At 47.8% G+C, this 19,661-nt stretch overlaps 1 protein-coding gene across 2 annotated transcripts in view; it reads right to left on the bottom strand.

Moving 5' to 3' along the window:
* The window catches only part of GPR39 (G protein-coupled receptor 39), a 161,858-nt gene extending 142,731 nt beyond the window's left edge, over positions 1-19,127 (bottom strand). For both annotated transcript variants that reach the window (XM_075609955.1, XM_075609956.1), the window contains exon 1: positions 17,971-19,127. In XM_075609955.1, coding sequence (XP_075466070.1) covers positions 17,971-18,835 — 865 coding nt within the window. In that variant the 5' untranslated portion in view covers positions 18,836-19,127. The remainder of the gene's footprint in view (positions 1-17,970) is intronic.
* Positions 19,128-19,661: the final 534 nt, after the last annotated feature.

Here is a 19,661-nt window from a genome sequence, read left to right as displayed (position 1 = left end):
TAAGAAGGGCTTTACGTTTGCCCCTTCTAGAGAATCAAATTAATTTGATCTCTATATTGATCTTCAAAAATATTTAAGAAAAATGATTTTACAGCGTCATTATAGTAGCAATAAGGTTACATCAGATCAAATTTCTCACAATGAGGCAATTGATATTACAGTTGATCAGATGGCTATTATTGAAGATCTAGAAGCACTACTGAAAGAAAGTGACCCTGACTTTGTCAACTTTGGAAGTTACACACATACTGGTTTTAAACCAAATTCTGTATTTTTCCCATATGCCTAAAGAGGACACAATATAGAATTATTTGGAAAACTGGTTGAACAGGATTTCAGAGATATGTGTAAGAAAAACAATTAGGATTATATTCCAATTTAATTTGGGATGAACAAAAAAGTATTAAACAACTAAAGTCCAATCCTGACATTGTATTAAGGTCAGCTGATAAGGGAGGCGGAATAGTCCTCTTGAATACTGAGGACTATTTTAAGGAAGCTCATCGCCTTTTACAGGACCCCATCTCATATGTCACATTAAAGAGGGACCCCACAAAGGAATTTTTGAGTCTCATTAAAACGCATTTGTATGGAGCTCTGGAACTTGGTATTATTTCTAAGTTGGAATATCAATATTTGTTCACGGAAACTCCCACTGTTCCAGTATTTTATTATATCCCCAAGATACACAAATCTCTCACTTCCCCACCCGGACGTCCCATTATTTCCGGGATTAATTCCCTCACTTCTAATTTATCCACCTATATTGATTTTTTTCTACAACCAATGGTCACTTCACTACCATCTCACCTTAAAGATACCACTATGGTTTTACAATTGTTTGATGGTTTTGTTTGGGAAGATAATTATAGATTAGCCACATTAGATGTTCAATCACTATACACCAGTATCCCTCACAAAAAAGGGGTAGAAGCAATTAGACACTTTTTATTGACCCCACAAACACTTCCCATTACACAGGTTGAATTCATTTTATCTTCAATTGAGTTCATCCTCAGTCACAATTATTTTTTGTTTGATTCCCTCTATTTTTTGCAAATCTTGGGGACGGCGATGGGCACAACATTTGCCCCGTCATTCGCCAATTTGTATATGGGACAGTGGGAGTCTCTGGTGATCTTTAGATGTACTCCTCCGCAGCTTAAGCTGTGGAGGAGATACATCGATGATATTATTATTGTGTGGGAGGGGACAGAAGATTCCTATCTTGAGTTCGTCACGAATCTGAACAATAATGATTTTAATTTAAAATGTAGTGGTGAAAATAGCTCTGTAAGTATTCATTATCTCGATTTAGAGCTTTACATTGAGGCCAAAACTGTACATACTAAAACGCATTTTAAGGCTACAAATGTAAATTCATATTTAGACCCATTTAGTTGTCACGATAAGAGATGGGTCCAAAATATTCCCTTTAATCAATTTCTCATGTTAAAGAGAAATGATTCTAAGGCTGTGGATTATGAAGAACAATCTTTCTTTTTAAAGAAAAGATTCCTAGACAAAGAATATGATAGCGATTTAGTAAACTCTTCGCTCAAAATCTAGAAAGGATTCCTAGGAAATCTTTGATGAAATATCATCATAAAAAAAGTGAGAAGAGACAAAATCAAATCCCAGCATTTATTACTCAATTTAGTGATACCCATTACAATGTTAGAAAAATTCTGCAAAAACATTGGGGGATATTAAAAGCTGATTCCATTTTGGGTCCCCAACTAAAGTCCAAACCAGGGATAGTGTTCAAACGAGCACCTAACCTTAAACACATTCTGGCTCCAAGTCAAGTCTCCAGAGAGGCCATCGTATCTGGAGATATTAAAACTCGCCTAGGAGTTAAAGGCATGTACAAATGCGGAAAGTGTAAAGCGTGTAACCATATCTGTCAAGGGAAAACAGTTACATCAGGAGTTACTAACAAGGTCTACAATATTACAAGTTTCATTAATTGTCAGACAACGCATGTGGTCTATGCCTTACAGTGTAGCTGTAATTTACAGTACATTGGTAAGACAAAAACACCGTTTAAAATGCGCATGTTAGAGCACCTGAGAAATGTTAAAAACATACCAAAAATAATAGCAAAGGGTATGCCATTAACTCCGCTTTTGAAACACTTTAAAGAAGTGCATAATAGTGAACCTGGTTGTATTAAATTTAAGGGACTTGAAAGTGTATCACTAGGTAGTAGACAGGGAAATAGAGATAATCATTTATTGAAACGGGAGCAATTTTGGATTTATGAGATGCATACTAGACATCCCTATGGTTTCAATGAACTAATTGAATTGACTCCTTTTTTAAGATAAGGTATTCCGTTTTTAATAAAATGAATTTATTAACATTTATTTGCATTAACATTTATGTATGTTTTTATATTTGTTTTTATTTAATCATTTGTTCTTTTTTCTTTTATTTATGTAGCGGTCATGTAAAATGGCTACAGTCATCTCTCCTGCTGACAGTAAGGCCTGGTAAGTTGTGGGCATGCCAGCAGTAATTATGGAGGTTTGCCCTCACACCCTGGTGGGGTGCCCTGTGTATGGATGGGAGTGGTCACATGCTCTGACTCCATGGTTAGTGATGTCAGAGGTGTGTCAGCCCCCAAAGTGTACATAAGGCACAGCACTGTGTCAAAAGTTAGTTCTGGAAGGAGTTCTAAGTGGAGGAAGATTTCTGTCAAGTTCAAGTTCAAGTAGTTAAGACAGTTATGTTCTAATAGCTGCAGTAGGAGTCTGTGTCCAGGGACCTGGCGCAGAATAAAGAGATCCCGGCTGGGATAGGGAATCCCTGGTCAAGGTGACATACCTTTCAAAGGGAAGCACGGGCACCATGATGGGCTAGAGACACCCCATTGTGGAGGGCAGCTAGCCCACCGTATCAATAAAGATGAAGCTGATAAAAGAAACCCTCGTGTGTAAGAGTCAAGTGATTGCACAGGGGGCCGCACCACTGAGGAGTTCCTCACCAGGAACATCCCCAAGTGACCGAAGGGACCCTGATGAGGTGGAGGCGCTGCACTGGAACTAGGTAGGACTCAGCACACTACCTCAGCTGCCTGTCTGGACGGGTCCTCCCCACACACCATCATGCGGGAGACTCAGGAGTCCTGTTGCCAACAGGTGCACCACCAGACACTATCACACTGTAATGGGGACCGGTTAGACCACAGGGGCCAATGTGAGATTGGGTGGGTCAGGCCGGGCCAGAAATACCGTTACATTTGGAGGCGAGCTGCTGAGATCAGATCTGTCCTCAGGACAGGCTCTAGATAGGCACACTGGGAAACAGGGAGAGAGTCTGCTGCCACTCTGTGCTGCGTAGGGACGGACCTAGGGGTGGTCAGGGGGCTGACGGGGTATTGTCAGTTCGCAGGGACGACCTAGGGGCCTGAAAGGAGTGAGGGGTCTGGAGCCGGGCTATAGCTGACCGAGTCACCTTGAGGTAGTGCTACTTGGTAGGACGCCAGAAGGGATAGCCTGTTAACGTGGTCAGGAATCCTGGAGAGGGTCTGCGCTAGGCTGACCAAGAGAGGTAGACGCCCCAAGTACTGCATGGCAGAGCCAGAGTACTCTAGCCCATTCCAGACACTTACCATAGGGAGCACAGACTGGGAGGAAGGAGTTACAGCAGACACTGAGAGAGTGAGCCTAGCCTGAGGTAGTGCAACATGAGTCCAGCCTAGATCAGGTACACATGTGGTGGTGCATCTGAAGCAAATCTTTATTGTACTGGTGTGTTGGCTGCCCCGCAGAGTGGAGCCCCATGTACGACAATTGGTACGAGAGCATAGCAACCCAAGAAATGGAGGATCCGCGCGGTGCGGAGAATCCAAAATGGCGATGGGAGGCTGAGGGGGAAGGCACCCGTGGCGTGTGCTCCACTGAAGAGCAAACTGTCGCTGAGCTGTCTTTAACTAGTCTGCTCTGGAGTGGAGCGAAGGCTGTGGCTGCCCCGTTTTTGTCCTGTCTGGGATACCGAGGGGCCACCCTTGAAGAGTGTGAGGACATTGTGATAACTGGGGGGGAACCCCGCGAGGAGAGCAAACAAACTGACATTTCGGGCTTAAAAGCCAACCAAAATGGCGGTTCCCGCTTGCTAGGGAGACCGCATGGGTCAGTCGCAGAGAAAATGGCTGATACAGAACTTGCAAAGAGCTGGCCGGGAATGGCGTGAACAGCAGAGCCCCGCCCTGATGGGGGGCATGGCGCGAAAGCTACGGCTGCGCCTTCATGGACAGTGACTCACTCGGCCCCTGTGCTGAGTCAACCGCTTAGTCTATGGGACCCTCCCCTGATTTCCACCAGGGGGAGTGACTTTCAATTATGGCCTGTGGGAATGCACCCACTGGGCCCAGGGACTGATATCCAGACGGCGCCACTACAAGAAGTAGTTCCGGCCGCGGAGGTAACGTGCAAAAAGGAGGGATATTTTGCACGAAAAGCAGCAGCTAGGAGAAGGCGGGAACTAGCCGCGGCCCAGGAATCCCACTCTGATGAGGAAACTGGCGCGAAAACGCAGACCGCGCCCACCAGGACTGAGAAAGGCGCGGCCTTAATTAAGGGGCATGATATTCGCCTGTGGGATCCGCCCATAATTGCAACCCCTGGGGGCGGGTTCCAGCTATGTCAGTGGAAGGAGGAGCCGAAGCAGGGAGTGGCGGATCCAGCAACTTCTACCAGTCAGTTGCGAGGAACCACTGACCTGAAGAGACCTATACAGGAAGTGGCTCCTGTGAAGAGAATGGCCTGCTCCTCCACTGTGGGCACGATGGTCTCCACCCAGCCCTACTCGGTACCCGGCGGGCTACTGGTAGTAAGGGTGGCAAATACAGAGACGGTGGTCGGGCTCTGCCTACAATGCGGGCTGCCCGGAGGCACTGTCAACATGACGGCACGTTGCCCACATTGCGGGACATTATATCTGTGGCCCATGCCCACATTTATACCCATTCAACCTGCTGACCCCCCGGGGGATACGGCTAGGCGCTCCGCCGAATCCCCTGGCGCACTGTGGATCAGCCGTGCGAGTCCCGGAGAAAGGGGACTGGAGTCGACCAAGTCGGCTGGGTCAGTAGCAACCGAGACGGTCGGGTCACTCCCCGACCGCGCAGAGAAAAGACTTTCGCCACGCTCGGTGACGCCGAGATCAGGGAAGGGAGATTACTCCGACGAGGATCTCCGTGAGCTAGCGGTGGCGAAATCGGGACCCAAGAGGGACCAAGGACGGACGACACCCCGTGGGGTGAGTGGCAGTCTGGAGAACAGGGCGTCCCCCGCAGATCGGCGAGCCGAGAGACGGAGTCCCGCCGTCCCAGGACCTGGCGGCGACGGGAGAGAGACGCCAACGCCCCTGCGGACTGGTAAGAGAAGCAGCCCCATCACTTACCTTGTCCCGGCAGACAGCGCAGCGGAGGAAGGGCCGTGCCAGGCCCGAGGCGCACGTGGAGAGACGGCATCACTTCCGGTGAAGACGACGGCGGAGCTTCCGGATGTCGTCATCGAGGAAGAGATCCCGAATGGGGGTCGAACCCAAGATGGCGGCGTTTCCGGTTCCGGGGACGGCATCACTTCCGGTGGCGACGGCGGAACCGCTGGGAAAGACGCAGCGACGCTTCGGCGATCGGGGGAAGGTCCCCGATCACCTCAAAGGCCCAGGAGTTGGATGGGCGATCCGAGGACTGAGGAGGGTGAGATATCCTCATTGGACCAGTCTACGGACAGTCGAGAACGGGTAGTAACCCCGTGGGGTCCAATCGCTTGCCCTTATGTCCCATCCCACGTCCTAGATAAAACCCCTGCCCCTGTCACAGGTTCCACGGGATCCCCGCCTAGCTTAGAATCGGTGGACATACCCTCGGAAGAGGAGGTGAAACGGACTGGGGGGAGACAGCGCAGTTGCGCTACGGAAGGCACTTCTCGGGGGGGGGGGGGGAGTTGAGAGTGGCCGCGGTAGGCCGGTGGCTGCCCCCTGTGGCTCCCGACCCAGTGAAAAAGGCCCCGGGATCATCAAGGTGGTCTGTACCGCGATCGGCACGGACATCGGGGGTATTTTCCCAGGGGGATGAAAGCGATTCAGGGGAGTCACACAAGTTCAAGGAGCACCGTTGGTGGGCCCCACTTTTTGAAGGGTATTCTGCATGGATGAACGGTACTCGGTTTCTCATCCGGAGGGAGGACGTGGTAGACTACTGGTGGGCAGTAGGAGAGTTCACCCCTGAGCAGAGGGACAGAGAGCTGCAGGAACGATGGATTCAAATTGAACACAGGGAGATAGAACCCATGGGTCCCGACATACTGTCAGATCCTGTGGATCCTGATGAGCCCCTGTCATGGGTGTTGCCTGGGAGGGCAGGTAGAGCTGAACTGACCAGGGTCAGCAGAGCGGAACGGGCGATAATAGCTCGTTACAAATCATCCCACGGGTTGGAGTACCCTTACGTCCCTGAGCCTCTCATGGATGAAATAGAGGAGAACAGAGGGAGGTGGCTTAGGGAGACCATTGAGATGTACTTGGTCAGTAGGGGAAGTGCAGTGATAGGAAAGAAGGCCGAGGAGCGGATAGAACATTTAGTACGCATATGGGGCATAGGAAGGAACATCTACAAGCATAAGGTGACCTATAGGCCCGAGAGGGGACTGCTGAGACATTACTATGTTACGGTCCTGGATATGGGTGGAAGGGAGGTAAGAAAACCTGACCCCAGTCACTACTTTTAGGAGGTACTATGCATTACGCGGGTTCGTGGCTGCTAGTCGGGGCGGGCTTGGCGGAGTGTACTGTAGACATTTTTGTGTGCATTATGAAAATTTGTAAGATGTTCTAATTATGTTTTTGTGTTACAGTGCTTCCTGGAAAAGGGTATACAAATTTAGGTCCCAGCGAGGACGATGGGATTCACCAGGGGGAGAATGTAGCGGTCATGTAAAATGGCTACAGTCATCTCTCCTGCTGACAGTAAGGCCTGGTAAGTTGTGGGCATGCCAGCAGTAATTATGGAGGTTTGCCCTCACACCCTGGTGGGGTGCCCTGTGTATGGATGGGAGTGGTCACATGCTCTGACTCCATGGTTAGTGATGTCAGAGGTGTGTCAGCCCCCAGAGTGTACATAAGGCACAGCACTGTGTCAAAAGTTAGTTCTGGAAGGAGTTCTAAGTGGAGGAAGATTTCTGTCAAGTTCAAGTTCAAGTAGTTAAGACAGTTATGTTCTAATAGCTGCAGTAGGAGTCTGTGTCCAGGGACCTGGCGCAGAATAAAGAGATCCCGGCTGGGATAGGGAATCCCTGATCAAGGTGACATACCTTTCAAAGGGAAGCACGGGCACCATGATGGGCTAAAGACACCCCATTGTGGAGGGCAGCTAGCCCACCGTATCAATAAAGATGAAGCTGATCACAGAAACCCTCGTGTGTAAGAGTCAAGTGATTGCACAGGGGGCCGCACCACTGAGGAGTTCCTCACCAGGACCATCCCCAAGTGACCGAAGGGACCCTGATGAGGTGGAGGCGCTGCACTGGAACTAGGTAGGACTCAGCACACTACCTCAGCTGCCTGTCTGGACGGGTCCTCCCCACACACCATCATGCGGGAGACTCAGGAGTCCTGTTGCCAACAGGTGCACCACCAGACACTATCACACTGTAATGGGGACCGGTTAGACCACAGGGGCCAATGTGAGATTGGGTTGGTCAGGCCGGGCCAGAAATACCGTTACATTTATATACAGGTTTCAGCATGATTTGTTTACATAGTATATAATTTATGTTGTTAGAGGTCTTTTTCCTGTATTTTTTCATAGGGGTGAGTGCAATGATTAATTTATACTTGCACACATCCCCCACATGAGTTGTCATACACCCTGTTGCCTAGTAAACTTATTTCAAGGTGTTTTAATCAGTGTAGCAATTAGGCAAAGTAAGGGTGTTTCTCTGAGGGGGCTGGTTTATTCAATCAGTTGCCGCCTATATATACGCGCGGATGACGCTGTACGTGACCTCCTGACGAAGTACCTGGTACGAAACGCGTAGAGGTCACGACAGGTCATCCTGCGCGTGTATGCTGGTAAGCTGAGACGGAGCCTGCAGGAGACAGCAGCGGTTTTTTCCATCTCCGCGGTGCTGAGATTCGGATCCTGTGCAGCCACCGTGAGTCTGCTGACTGTCTCAGTGTGAGTGTCCATTTCCCCTTGCCAGTGCCCAACCTTATGGCGGTTTCTATACAAATCTGTTGATAGGTTGTTTTCATGTTTGTTTTTTTCTTTCATGTGTTTTTATATAAATTTTACTGTATTTGTATACTGTGCAGCTTAGGGTTTAGTCACCATCAGGTGTTCTCCTGGGTAGTACTTAGCCGTCCAGCTGCACAGCTGTTCTGAGGTGGGGTTGGATCCCCTCAGAATTTGTGTGTATTTTTAATAAATTACCTTCCACTAATCCCTGGTGCGCATTTGTGCATTTTTTATAACCTTAGAAACGAGTTCACTCAACAGCCCCCTTTTTCACGAATTATGGATTTCATCCCTCGGCTTTTCCTTCCACAGTCTCCAGTTCGGGAGTTCCCGCCGCCGAGGACAGAATCCAGTTCCTCCAGGACTCTTGGGAGAAGATTCAGGGAAACTTGAAACAAGCCATCAGTATGCAGAAGAAACAAGCCGATCGTCACCGTCGGGAGGTTCCATCGTTTACTCCTGGACAAAAGGTCTGGCTTTCAACGAAGAATATTCGTCTCAAGGTCTCTTCACCCAAATTGGTACCCAGATTCATTGGCCCATTCGTCATTACGGAGAGGGTCAATCCTGTCACATACCGGCTTAAATTGCCGGCAACCATGAAGATTCCTTCCGCTTTTCACATTTCTCTTTTGAAACCCTTTATCCAGGATCCCCAATCATCCATTCGAGACTTGCCACCTCAGCCTATTTTTGTGGAGGGTCAACAGGAGTTTGAGGTGCAGACAATCCTCGACTCCAGAGTATCAAGGGGGAAACTGCAATACCTCGTGCATTGGAGGGGTTTTGGTCCAGAGGATCGTGAATGGATCCCTCGGGAACAGGTACACGATTCCAGATTGGTCAGGGCTTTTCATCACAGATACCCTTTGAAGCCTGCCCTGGGTCGTCCGGAGGTCTCCCCTGAAGGGGGGGTACTGTCAGGATCGCCGCCAGGCTCCGCCCCCAGCACGCGTCATGCGGCTGTACCTCTGACATTCACAGACTGCTATCGGTGCGCACGCAGCTGCGCAATGCTTCATCCGCGGAGGCGCGCTCCCGCAGTATCACCACAGCACCCACTCTGCGGCGCACTCCTCGTACGCGCGCACGCTGCACGCCAACAAACACTAGCAGCATCAGCTGTGTTACACCAGTAGCCAATCCGGCACTACCCTATCGGCTCGTGGCTTATGTGTGAGGTCATCATCTGCTAGTTCCTGATTGGTGCTTTCCCCTTTAAATACCTTCCTGTTTCACTTTCACTTTGCTGGACATAAACACTGTTGTGCTGTGCTTGCTGCTTCTTGGACCTTGTCTGTTCCTGTTCCTGTGCCTTGCCTGACTCGTGTTGTGACCCCTGCTTGTACCTGGACCTGTCTCTTCTCTACCCCTGGACTTCGGCTTGTTATTGGACCCCCGCTCTCTCCTCTCCTTGATCACGGCTTCGGATAACGACGATTCTTCTTCTCTCTCCTCTCCTCGATCACGACTTCGGATACGACGATTCTTCTCTCTCTAACCCCGGATCACGGCAAGTACCACGGCTTCCCCGAACTCTCCTGCCCCGACCCAGCTCCACGACTACGACAACACATTCCGGACCTGGCTCCGTGGTTGTAGGGCGGCGGTTATATACATCCCCACCTCAGCCCCGCGGTCTAGTCCTGTTTGTGGTGAGCGCAGCGTGACACCTACTGTACATCCCATGTGCAAATTTGTTTAATAAATGTATAATATGAAGTTTGTTTTAATACGGGGGTAGCCGGCGGTTTTGCTTGTATAAAGAGCCCCTTTGATAAGGAGCAGCCCCAGTCTGAAGTCTTGTCATGGGATGGGAAATACTGCCGCTCCCCTGACAAGCTTTGCACATAGCTGGTGAAGTGGCCCCCGTGGGTCAGAACACAAGCTCCATTCTATTTACACCGCTTCATGCCACGGTCCTACCTAGGACGTTATCCACTTCCCATATGGGGGGTTAGAAATGGCATGATTGCCCCCTCCCCCCCTGTAGAGGTGACCTCTAAAATATGTAGCTATTAGGAGTGGGTTAGTAGAGCGAAGATGGCATTGATTCTCGGTACTGCTGTATGCTACAGCATGTTAATACTCAGAGAGCCTTAAACGGGTCCAGGCTCTGTGCTTTTATAGGAATGTATTTATTTCTGCGTGCCGTGAGTCAGAAGAACAAAATGTCCCATTAGTCAGGGCCTCATTCCAGGGCAAACGCAGGCTCACAACATGGGCTGCACGGAGAGAGGTAGGGGGAGGTGTGTGTGTTCGTGTTCACAACTTGCTGCATATGTAACATACCTGGAGACTGGAGAATACTACAAACTGATTCAGCCCATTGATTGCGTGCTCTGGCTGCCGGTGCCTCCTCCTCCTCAGTGTCAAATGACCCAGCGGGCACGTGACGTTGCATTGCCATGGCGACGTGACGTCACATGACCCAACGGGGTCATTTGATGCTGGAGCCGAGGAGGAGGGGGGGAGCGCAGGCAGCAAGCATACAATCAGAAAGGTAGGAGATCTGCTTTTTCTAAAATCAGAAGCCACGTTCAAACCATGTTATAAGCTGATCCGCGTTATAGCGGATCGCACTATAACAGGGTTAAGCTGTATCTGTATTTAATATGAGTGTCTCCAAGCTTGCTAAACTTCCACGTGCCCGCATTCTACCTCCATGACCCCTTGCTATTTCTCAATCCCCACCTATTCTATTTAGTTCGTTTTCTGTTTCTTGTCCCTCCCCCTCCACCCTAGTTTAAAATCTCCTACAACCTTTTTCTCCCCCCTAGCACAGAAGATCCCTCTTCATTGAGGTGCAATCCATCCCTACCATAAAGATAGAACCTCTTAGAAAAGCAGTCCCAGTGCTCTAAAAAACCCAAACCCTCCTTCCTGCACCACTTTCTTAACCTCCCTAATCTCCAACTGTCTACCTGGGGTAGTGCATGACACTGGTACTATTTCAGAAAATATTACTTTGGAGGTCCTTGCCTTAAGCTTGTGGCCTAGATCCCTTGTCTTGCAATCATTCATCCCGACAAGCCTTTTATCACAACACAGCCATCAAGATTTTTTTCAAATGTATCCACAAATCTTCTCTGCCAGTGCCAAATCACAGAGTCACTCATTTGTCAACTTCTCAACCTCCTAGCCTCACACTCCTATGAGCTAGCATCCAATTATACCAGCAGCAATTGTTCTATTGATTCCTCAGGCCAAGAGAGTTCACCATCTTGATTAAACCAGCTACCCATCTCTCTAAATTATATCTCATCAAAAAGCAAGACAACAATTTACTCCAATTGACCCACACCAAAATCAATTGCCAATAAAAAGGATGCCTCATTCCCTACTATCTGACGTACAGTATGATGAATGGTGTCCAGTCAAAGCATTCAATCTCCTACAAACCCAGACTATATTCTACTCATCGACCATCCGCTCTAATGAGTAAAGCATATGTATCCTTACTTTAGGTCTAATCGATTTTATTTTCCAAATCGATTTTATTTTCCAAGTCATTCTTTCAGAATTAGCTCAGCGTTATCAACCTCCAGAAATAAGGCTCCACCTCACATAATAAAAACTCGGTAGATGGGGCATTTCTTGTTTTGAATTATACATACTTAACCCAATTTCAGAAATCTGTCTTACTTTATTTACCACATCTCCCCTCCTAATGCCCACAGGGTGGGTTAATCTTTTCAGCAATGGATCCCCAAAGGTTTCCTCCACAGGAGTGCTGAAATATGACATTTCATGAGTACAGAGGTGTAAGATTTGCGCTCTTTTAGGCCTAATACCTCTTGTACACCTGGGTTATAGTCTACTTCTCATTTCAATTCAATTGTAAGGCTTTAAGCCTGTAATAGTTGGACCAGCCATAGGGCCATCCCACAATTGCTTTAAATAGTAGCCTACACCTGTCTTCGGTCCATTTCGCCATCAGTGACCATCACCTTCCCCTCCATATAGATGGGGAAAAAAATCAGATCTTGGCCATCTTTTAGGCTTAACCAACTCTTGTGCCCAAGCCAAAGTCTCCAAGCTATATCTCCGGAGCCACGGCTAAAAAGGCTTAAGGCCACGGCTCAGGAGATATTCCTGCTAAAGTCATGCTGTATTCCTTCTAAAGGTCCATGCTTCCGTATTGGACCTTCCACAGCGATAAACCTCCGGCACCGGGGCAGTCCCAGTCCCATGGCTTGCCCCTGTGCGGGAAACAGTAAGTCTTGCTACATCTCTACTCTTTAATCCTTATAATTTTACACTTCACTGTGTATGACTATATGTAGGGAAGTCTCTGAAACATGATATTGAAATAAACCAAACCGTCTCAGTTTTAATATTTATTCTGCCTAAGAATAATCTGTTTGCAAAAACTTTTTAGTATATGGGATCAAGTTGGGGGAAACAAAATCAGATACCCCTTGGACTCCCGCAGTTTGGATTAGTCTGAACCACTGCTCGGCCAAAAGAAATTAATAGATGAATTATAATATAAAATAATGCAAAAATGATGTATGATAGATATATATATATATATATATATATATATATATATATATATATATATAAAATTACTATAAATCATGTAAATTATTTATTTATAGTACAACTTTAACTATACCACCATCTGACATGTCTCTTCGTCTACTAGTACAGTATACCCATCAATCAGTTCCTGCTGCATTAGGACCCGGAGCAATACTATTGAGTAATAGGTTCTCCATGTTAGGAGGGACCCGGGTTAATAATGGGATGGTTAGGTGATTATGTTCTAATGTAATTACAGTCAGTGTGTATCATGTGTTGTAATGATTAACATGCTGCATTTGTCTCTACATTTGTAGGTTAAACACATTCGAAAGATGGTGCCTACCAAATTTAGGGCCCAAGCGGGGCCATTGGAGATTCCACCAGAGGAAGGATGCTGCCATGCCACCTGTGGCAACTAGCCTGCCCTTGGACTGGCAGTAAGCCCTGGCAAGAACAGGTCTTGCCAGCAGTTAAGATCGGGTTTCTCCACTCCATGGTGTTGCATTTGAGTGACAGTGGAAAGCGGTGACCTGGGGCCTGAGCATGTCCAATCATGGGACAGACCTGGTGCCCTCCTCCTGGCTGTACTTAAATGCAGTACCGCCCCAAATTCAGCAGTGCTTCTCCCCACTGAGGGAGGCATGATCACACACAGGGAGCCTGAAATTGGGGCCTTCCCTAGCCTCTTCCCCTTAGGGGAGAGTGAGTGTGGGCCTATACCCTGACTTCTGATAGGGGAGTCGAAAAGAGCTAGGACAGCTGCAGGGGCCCTGACCTATAGTGGTTGTCCAGTGACCATCATCCAGTGTATAGCTGACCAGAGAAGCTGTGATTGAGCAGACCACTGCTGTATGGTGGTGGCATCAATAAAGACTGTTCCTATTTGCATATACCTCCTGCCTGGGTGTGATCTTACTGGGAGGAGAGGGAGTATTTCTACCGTAGGAGATCGCCTCCATTCATCTTGGAGCCTGCTGCAGATGGAGGCGCTGCACTGCTAGAGAACCATGAGGGTAATGTATCAAAGAAACCTGATCCTGTGTCCTCACTACCATTGGCAGACAGCTCAGCCCTCCTGTTACCAGCAAGTATCATGCACCACACGATCAGTAATGGCCAAATCTCCCACCGGGTGGGAGAAACACCGTGACACTAATATGCAGTAGAGACTGGCATAGCAAGTAAGGGCTCAACCAACAAATATGAATGATACCAAAAATCAATGGTTCTCAATCTCCAGAAGCAGGTTTGTCTCTGTGCTTTATAGCATTCAGGAAGAGGACATAAAGGTTCAAGAAAAAAAATGCCCAAAGCTACTTCCATTGTGACAAAAATACACAGTGCAATACCTATATATCTCTTGTAAAAAGGGTCATTTAGTTTAACCCTTTGGCCAAAGCGTCTTACCCCTGCTGCCACTTACAAGGCATGACCGAAAGCAGGTCCTAACACTCACCTGGGTTAAAATTCTTATTTACCTGTATAATTACAGGAAGAATGATCACATTGGATCTGTCGTAACCTGGCAAAATGAAATTGACCTGCCAACTTGGAAAGTGGGGTGGGGCAAGCTTATTTTTCTCTTTCCTTTTACCATATGCCCGTGACCTTATTCCTGTGAACCACATTTCCACCTGTGAGAGGAGTTCTTGCGCTCTGTGTACTCCTCCTGTTGCCATTTTGAGGGATTGAGAAATTCCTCACACAAGCAGCATCTCCTCTTGGTGATATTAATACTTATTAAATTGTTTGTTATAATTTGGGTTTGCGCTCACTTTCCCTGTACTACTGCTTTTATGCTTACAAAAACTTCTTTACTAGGTGTGTCAGAAATATCTTCATTAATAGTGATATACTGTATTACAACTAAGCATCAAGGAATTGGGAGAATTTCTCTGCCAGGAATCAAGTGAGCCCCAGAACCAAACATTTTCTGGGCCCTGTGCTCCCTAGGGCTTTTCCGGTGGCCCAAAACTAAAGTCTCCACCAACCTGATTGTTGAGCAGGGGCAGGTGTCCTTTCCCACCTGTTCGCGGCCCTGCAAGTCCACCCGCCCCCCCCTTCTCACACACAGACCTCTCTTTCGCTCACAAACTTCTCTCTCTCCCAACACTATTTCCAGAATCTTTCTCTACTCCTTCTCTGTCTTACTCTCCCCCTTGTGCCTCTCTTCTCCCACCCCCCTTTTCTCTCTCTCTCCCTATGGCTCCTTCTGTTTCTCACTCTCCTTCCCATTCTCTCTCTTATTTTTACCCCTTCAATCTTTCCTGTTCTATTTTTATATCTTCCCCCTTCTCCCTACCATTTTCCCCATCCTACTCTTCCTACTTTCTTTCTCCCACCCTTCTCTCCCCCTTCTCACTCCCTATCCTAACCTACCCCTTCTCTCTTCCACTCTTTCCCCTTCCCTCTCACTTCCCTAATGCCTCTCTCACTCTTCCTCCCCTCTCACTGCACCCCTTTCTCACTCTCCCTCTTCTGAATTCCACTTTTCCCCCTTCCCTCTCTCCTTCTTCCCCATCCCATTCTTCTCTCTTCTCTATCCCACTCAACTGCCATTCTCTCCCACTTATCTCTCCAACTCTTCCCATGTCTCTCTCCCCATACCACTCTTCCCCACTTATCTCACACTCTTACCCACTTCTCACTGTCCCCTCTCTCTCACTCCAACTTTTCCCCTTTCTCACTCCAATTCTCTATCCACCCCCACTCTCACCCCTTTACTCTCCCCTCTACCTCCAACTCCCTCTCTAACTCTACCCCTTTTCTCACTACCCCTCCTCTCTCATTCACCCCTATCCACCCTCACTCTGGCTATCCCCCTCGCACTCTTCCCTCTATCTCCAACCGCTTCCCGCTCTTCTCTCTTGCTCTCCCCTCATTATCCTCCCCCGCCTTTCTATCACTCTCTCCCACCCCCTTTACACTCTTCTCTCACTCCCCCTTCCCCACTTTTTTCTACCCCCTCTCTAACTCTACCCCTTTTCTCACTGTACCTCTCCTCCCTCCCCTGTTCTCGACCCCTTTCCCACCCTCACACTACCCTCCCCATCCCTCTTTTCCCCTCTCTTTCATTCTTTCCTCTCTCTCTATCTTCCTCCATCCCTCACTCACATTCCCTCATTCACTCCGACTCCCTCTCTATTCCTCCCTCTCTCATTCACATTCCCTTCTCTCACTCCCCCATCTACTCACCCCCTCTGCTTCTCCCTTCACTCTCACCTCTCTCCCCCTCCACTTACTTCCCCTCCAGTCACCCCCTCTCTCTTCCATTCATTACCCTCTCTCTCCCACCTCCACTTATTCCTCCCTCTCTCTCCCCCTCTCACCTCTCCACTCACTCTTCTCTCCCTTCACTCATTCCCATCTTTCACCCCTTCACTCACTCCTCTATCCCCGTCCACTGACTTCCCCCCTCTCTCAACCTTCCACTTACACCCCTCACTCATTACCCTCTCTCTCCCTTACACTCATTTCCATTTCTCTCACCCATCCACTCATTCCCCTCTTTTCCCCCTCTCTCTCCAATCTCCCCCCTCCACTCACTCTTCCGTCTCCTCACTCCTATCTAGCCACCCTTCCCCCTCCAGTCTCTTTGCCCACTCTTTCCATCCTCCACCCTCTCCCTCCACTCACAACCACCTCTCTATTTCTCCCTCCCCCTCTCTCACCTCTCTCACACTATTCACCCTCTCACTCCCCCTGTGGTTCACCCATCCACTGTCTCGTACCCCTCCACACTCACTTCCAGCCCCCACTTTCTCACTTCCTGCCCCCATTCTCTCACTCCCCCCTCTTCTCTTTCACTCCCCGCTTTCCACTCTATTGTCAATCAAGTTTCTGCTTCCCTTACCCCACCCTGAGTTTTGCAGAAAGCCAGTAAAGATAAGGGAAGGAGCACAGTGGAGCTTTGCCTGTACAAACTGTTGTTGAACACACACAGACATCAGGCAAAAGGAAGCAGCCAGATGCAATTATACTACTCCCAAGTTTGTGCTTAATCTAACTTATTACTAAATTATTTAAATGTATTGGTGTCAGATTTTGTTAAAAACAGACGTAAATCATCCAGCTGTGACCCCTTAAACAGGTCACTGCATTTAGTACACATTGTTCCTAGGAGGAACTAAACCTTTAAAACCCAAGTGTTGCTCAAATTCCCACTCCAAGAAAAAACAAATTGAAAGATGAATTTTGTATGAACATGAAGGAAGCAGCTGGGACATTACTGTGTGAGTGCTTCTAGATTTCTGATTGTCCTACAGATGTAACGGACATCACTGTGTGAGTGCTTCTAGATTTCTGATTGTCCTACAGATGTAACAGACATTACTGTATGAGTGCATCTAGATTTCTGATTGTCCTACAGATGTAACAGACATCACTGTGTGAGTGCTTCTAGATTTCTGATTGTCCTACAGATGTAACAGACATCACTGTGTGAGTGCTTCTAGATTTCTGATTGTCCTACAGATGTAACGGACATTACTGTGTGAGTGCTTCTAGATTTCTGATTGTCCTACAGATGTAATGGACATCACTGTGTGAGTGCTTCTAGATTTCTGATTGTCCTACAGATGTAACGGACATTACTGTGTGAGTGCTTCTAGATTTCTGATTGTCCTACAGATGTAACGGACATCACTGTGTGAGTGCTTCTAGATTTCTGATTGTCTTACAGATGTAACGGACATTACTGTGTGAGTGCATCTAGATTTCTGATTGTCCTACAGATGTAACAGACATTACTGTGTGAGTGCATCTAGATTTCTGATTGTCCTACAGATGTAACAGACATTACTGTGTGAGTGCATCTAGATTTCTGATTGTCCTACAGATGGAACGGACATTAATGCTCCCATTAAAGTAATGCTTTGTGCCAACACTGGTGCAATATCTGAGGTAAGATGGAACGCAGCTCCATTGAAACAAATGGTAACACGTGTCCTTTTCTTAATGCACGGTGCTTAACATGTATTGCGTTACTGAGAGCAGTAATGTCTGCTATATCTGTCTCTCATATCTGTCTCTCAGAAAACAACATATCAAAGTCCTGTGAATGTTTTGTGTTTCCTAAAAATAAATTAATTGGTATGGTTCCTTTCTTTCAATCAGCCCTTGTGTCTTGCGCACAAACTTTTCCACCACACAACAACCACCACACAACAAATGTATATCTACTTAAACCTTACCCAAGAACATGATGGTCTGTTTCCTGGCAGCTTTGGCCTCTGAGCTGGTGCTCTTGGTCATTGCGATTTCCTGGTTGGTTCCTCGCTGGCACTTCACTGTCATTGCTCCTTTCTTCGTAGCCATCAGGGTGACCGTCATCTTGCGACACATGAAGGCCACAGAGGCTAGAACGAGGATATAGACAATAAAGGCACTAAAGATGCTGGACTGGAAGACTGTCCACTTGGAGGAGAGGCTTGTGCACAGGGTGATGTTATGAGGGGAGCCCCCAGGGTAAAGGTGGTATTGGGTTGGCCTGCTGCAGTTCGTGCTGCCCCTGTACCCAGCAATTGGGCTCAGTGGATACTCGGTCCCCATTGCAAAGATTAAAGGCAAAGCCACACAAACTGAGGTGACCCAGGCGAAACCAATCATCATCTTCACCACCCTGGACCCTGATACCACCTGGAAGCGGAAGGGGTGGCAGATAGCCATGTATCTTTCGAAGCTCAAGGTCGCCACGTGGAAGACGGTGGCATAGCTGCAGGCCTCGAATAGGAAACAGTAAACTTTGCAGGTGATATCCCCATATGTTGAAGAAAAGGGGAACCAAATGACTGAGTAGAGCTCCACAGGCATCCCAAGCAAGATGACCAGTAAGTCAGAACAGGCCAAACTGATCATGTGGTCAGTCACCCCCTTCTGCAGGTAGCCCTTGTCTCTCAGGACTTTGGTCGTCTGGATAGTCACACTGTTACCCAGGATCCCAGCCAGGAGGATGAAGCCATACAGCACTGTTAGAGAAATCTTCACCCCCAAACAGACCTCAAAGTCTGGCACATGGGAATGGTCAATGAGGTGACCACATGTATCCGCTGAAGCCATGTCCAGCCTTTGTCCTACACAGCCCTCTTCTATATCTCACTCCTTCTGTCTCTCTGAGGTCGAAGCTTTTGTTGCTCACACTTCTATATCTGTCATACTGCTGACAGGCGCACTTTGTGCCTGGTGTGGTGATACTCTGGCATACACATAGATATACATGAACCTTTTCTCATTGACACGCTCTGCTCCTCTTCTCTAACTTCCTCTGTCCATCAAGACCTCCAAGTGTGGAAACTGAGATTTGTGTGAAGTGAGGTGTGTGTGAGATGCAGCCTCTCTGGGGATCTATACACCAAGGCGTTACCAGTAGTTGGATATTGTCAAACATTAACCTGCCAGCCTGAGCGTGGGAAGGAGGAAATCCTGACTCAGATATTCCCTGGCAGAGGGGGAGGGGGAGTTTATCTTCCATCACCTGGCCCATTCTGTGGTGTGTAAACAGGAGCAATGTTCCCAGCTCTGCAGACAGAGACCTTATTGTAATCAAGGCAGCAAAGTTCATCCAGAACTGACCACAGGGGATGAGGGAACCCACTTACACTAGTCTGCAGTCCCAGGGTGGGGCAGATTTAAGAGCAAAGGAGATGCAAATGAACTCTGCACCTTGAGAGGAATTCCTCGCTGCATTGAGCTGCTTACTGCGGTTGTGAACTTTCACAGTCCCCATGTGTAAACTCATTTATTACCACCTCACCTTCAACAATACAACTTCTCTAGCACAGTATAATAGCAAACCTCTGAATTGAAAGGCCACTATACATTTCAACACAACATGTTAGGGATTAAATTGAATTGCTATAATTGTCCTATATTTCTCCCTTTACAT

Source organism: Ascaphus truei, chromosome 7, assembly GCF_040206685.1.
Source record: "Ascaphus truei isolate aAscTru1 chromosome 7, aAscTru1.hap1, whole genome shotgun sequence".
Classification (NCBI taxonomy): Eukaryota; Metazoa; Chordata; class Amphibia; order Anura; family Ascaphidae; genus Ascaphus; species Ascaphus truei.
Note: the sequence above shows the minus strand (reverse complement) of the source record. Positions and strands in the feature narration are given on the sequence as shown.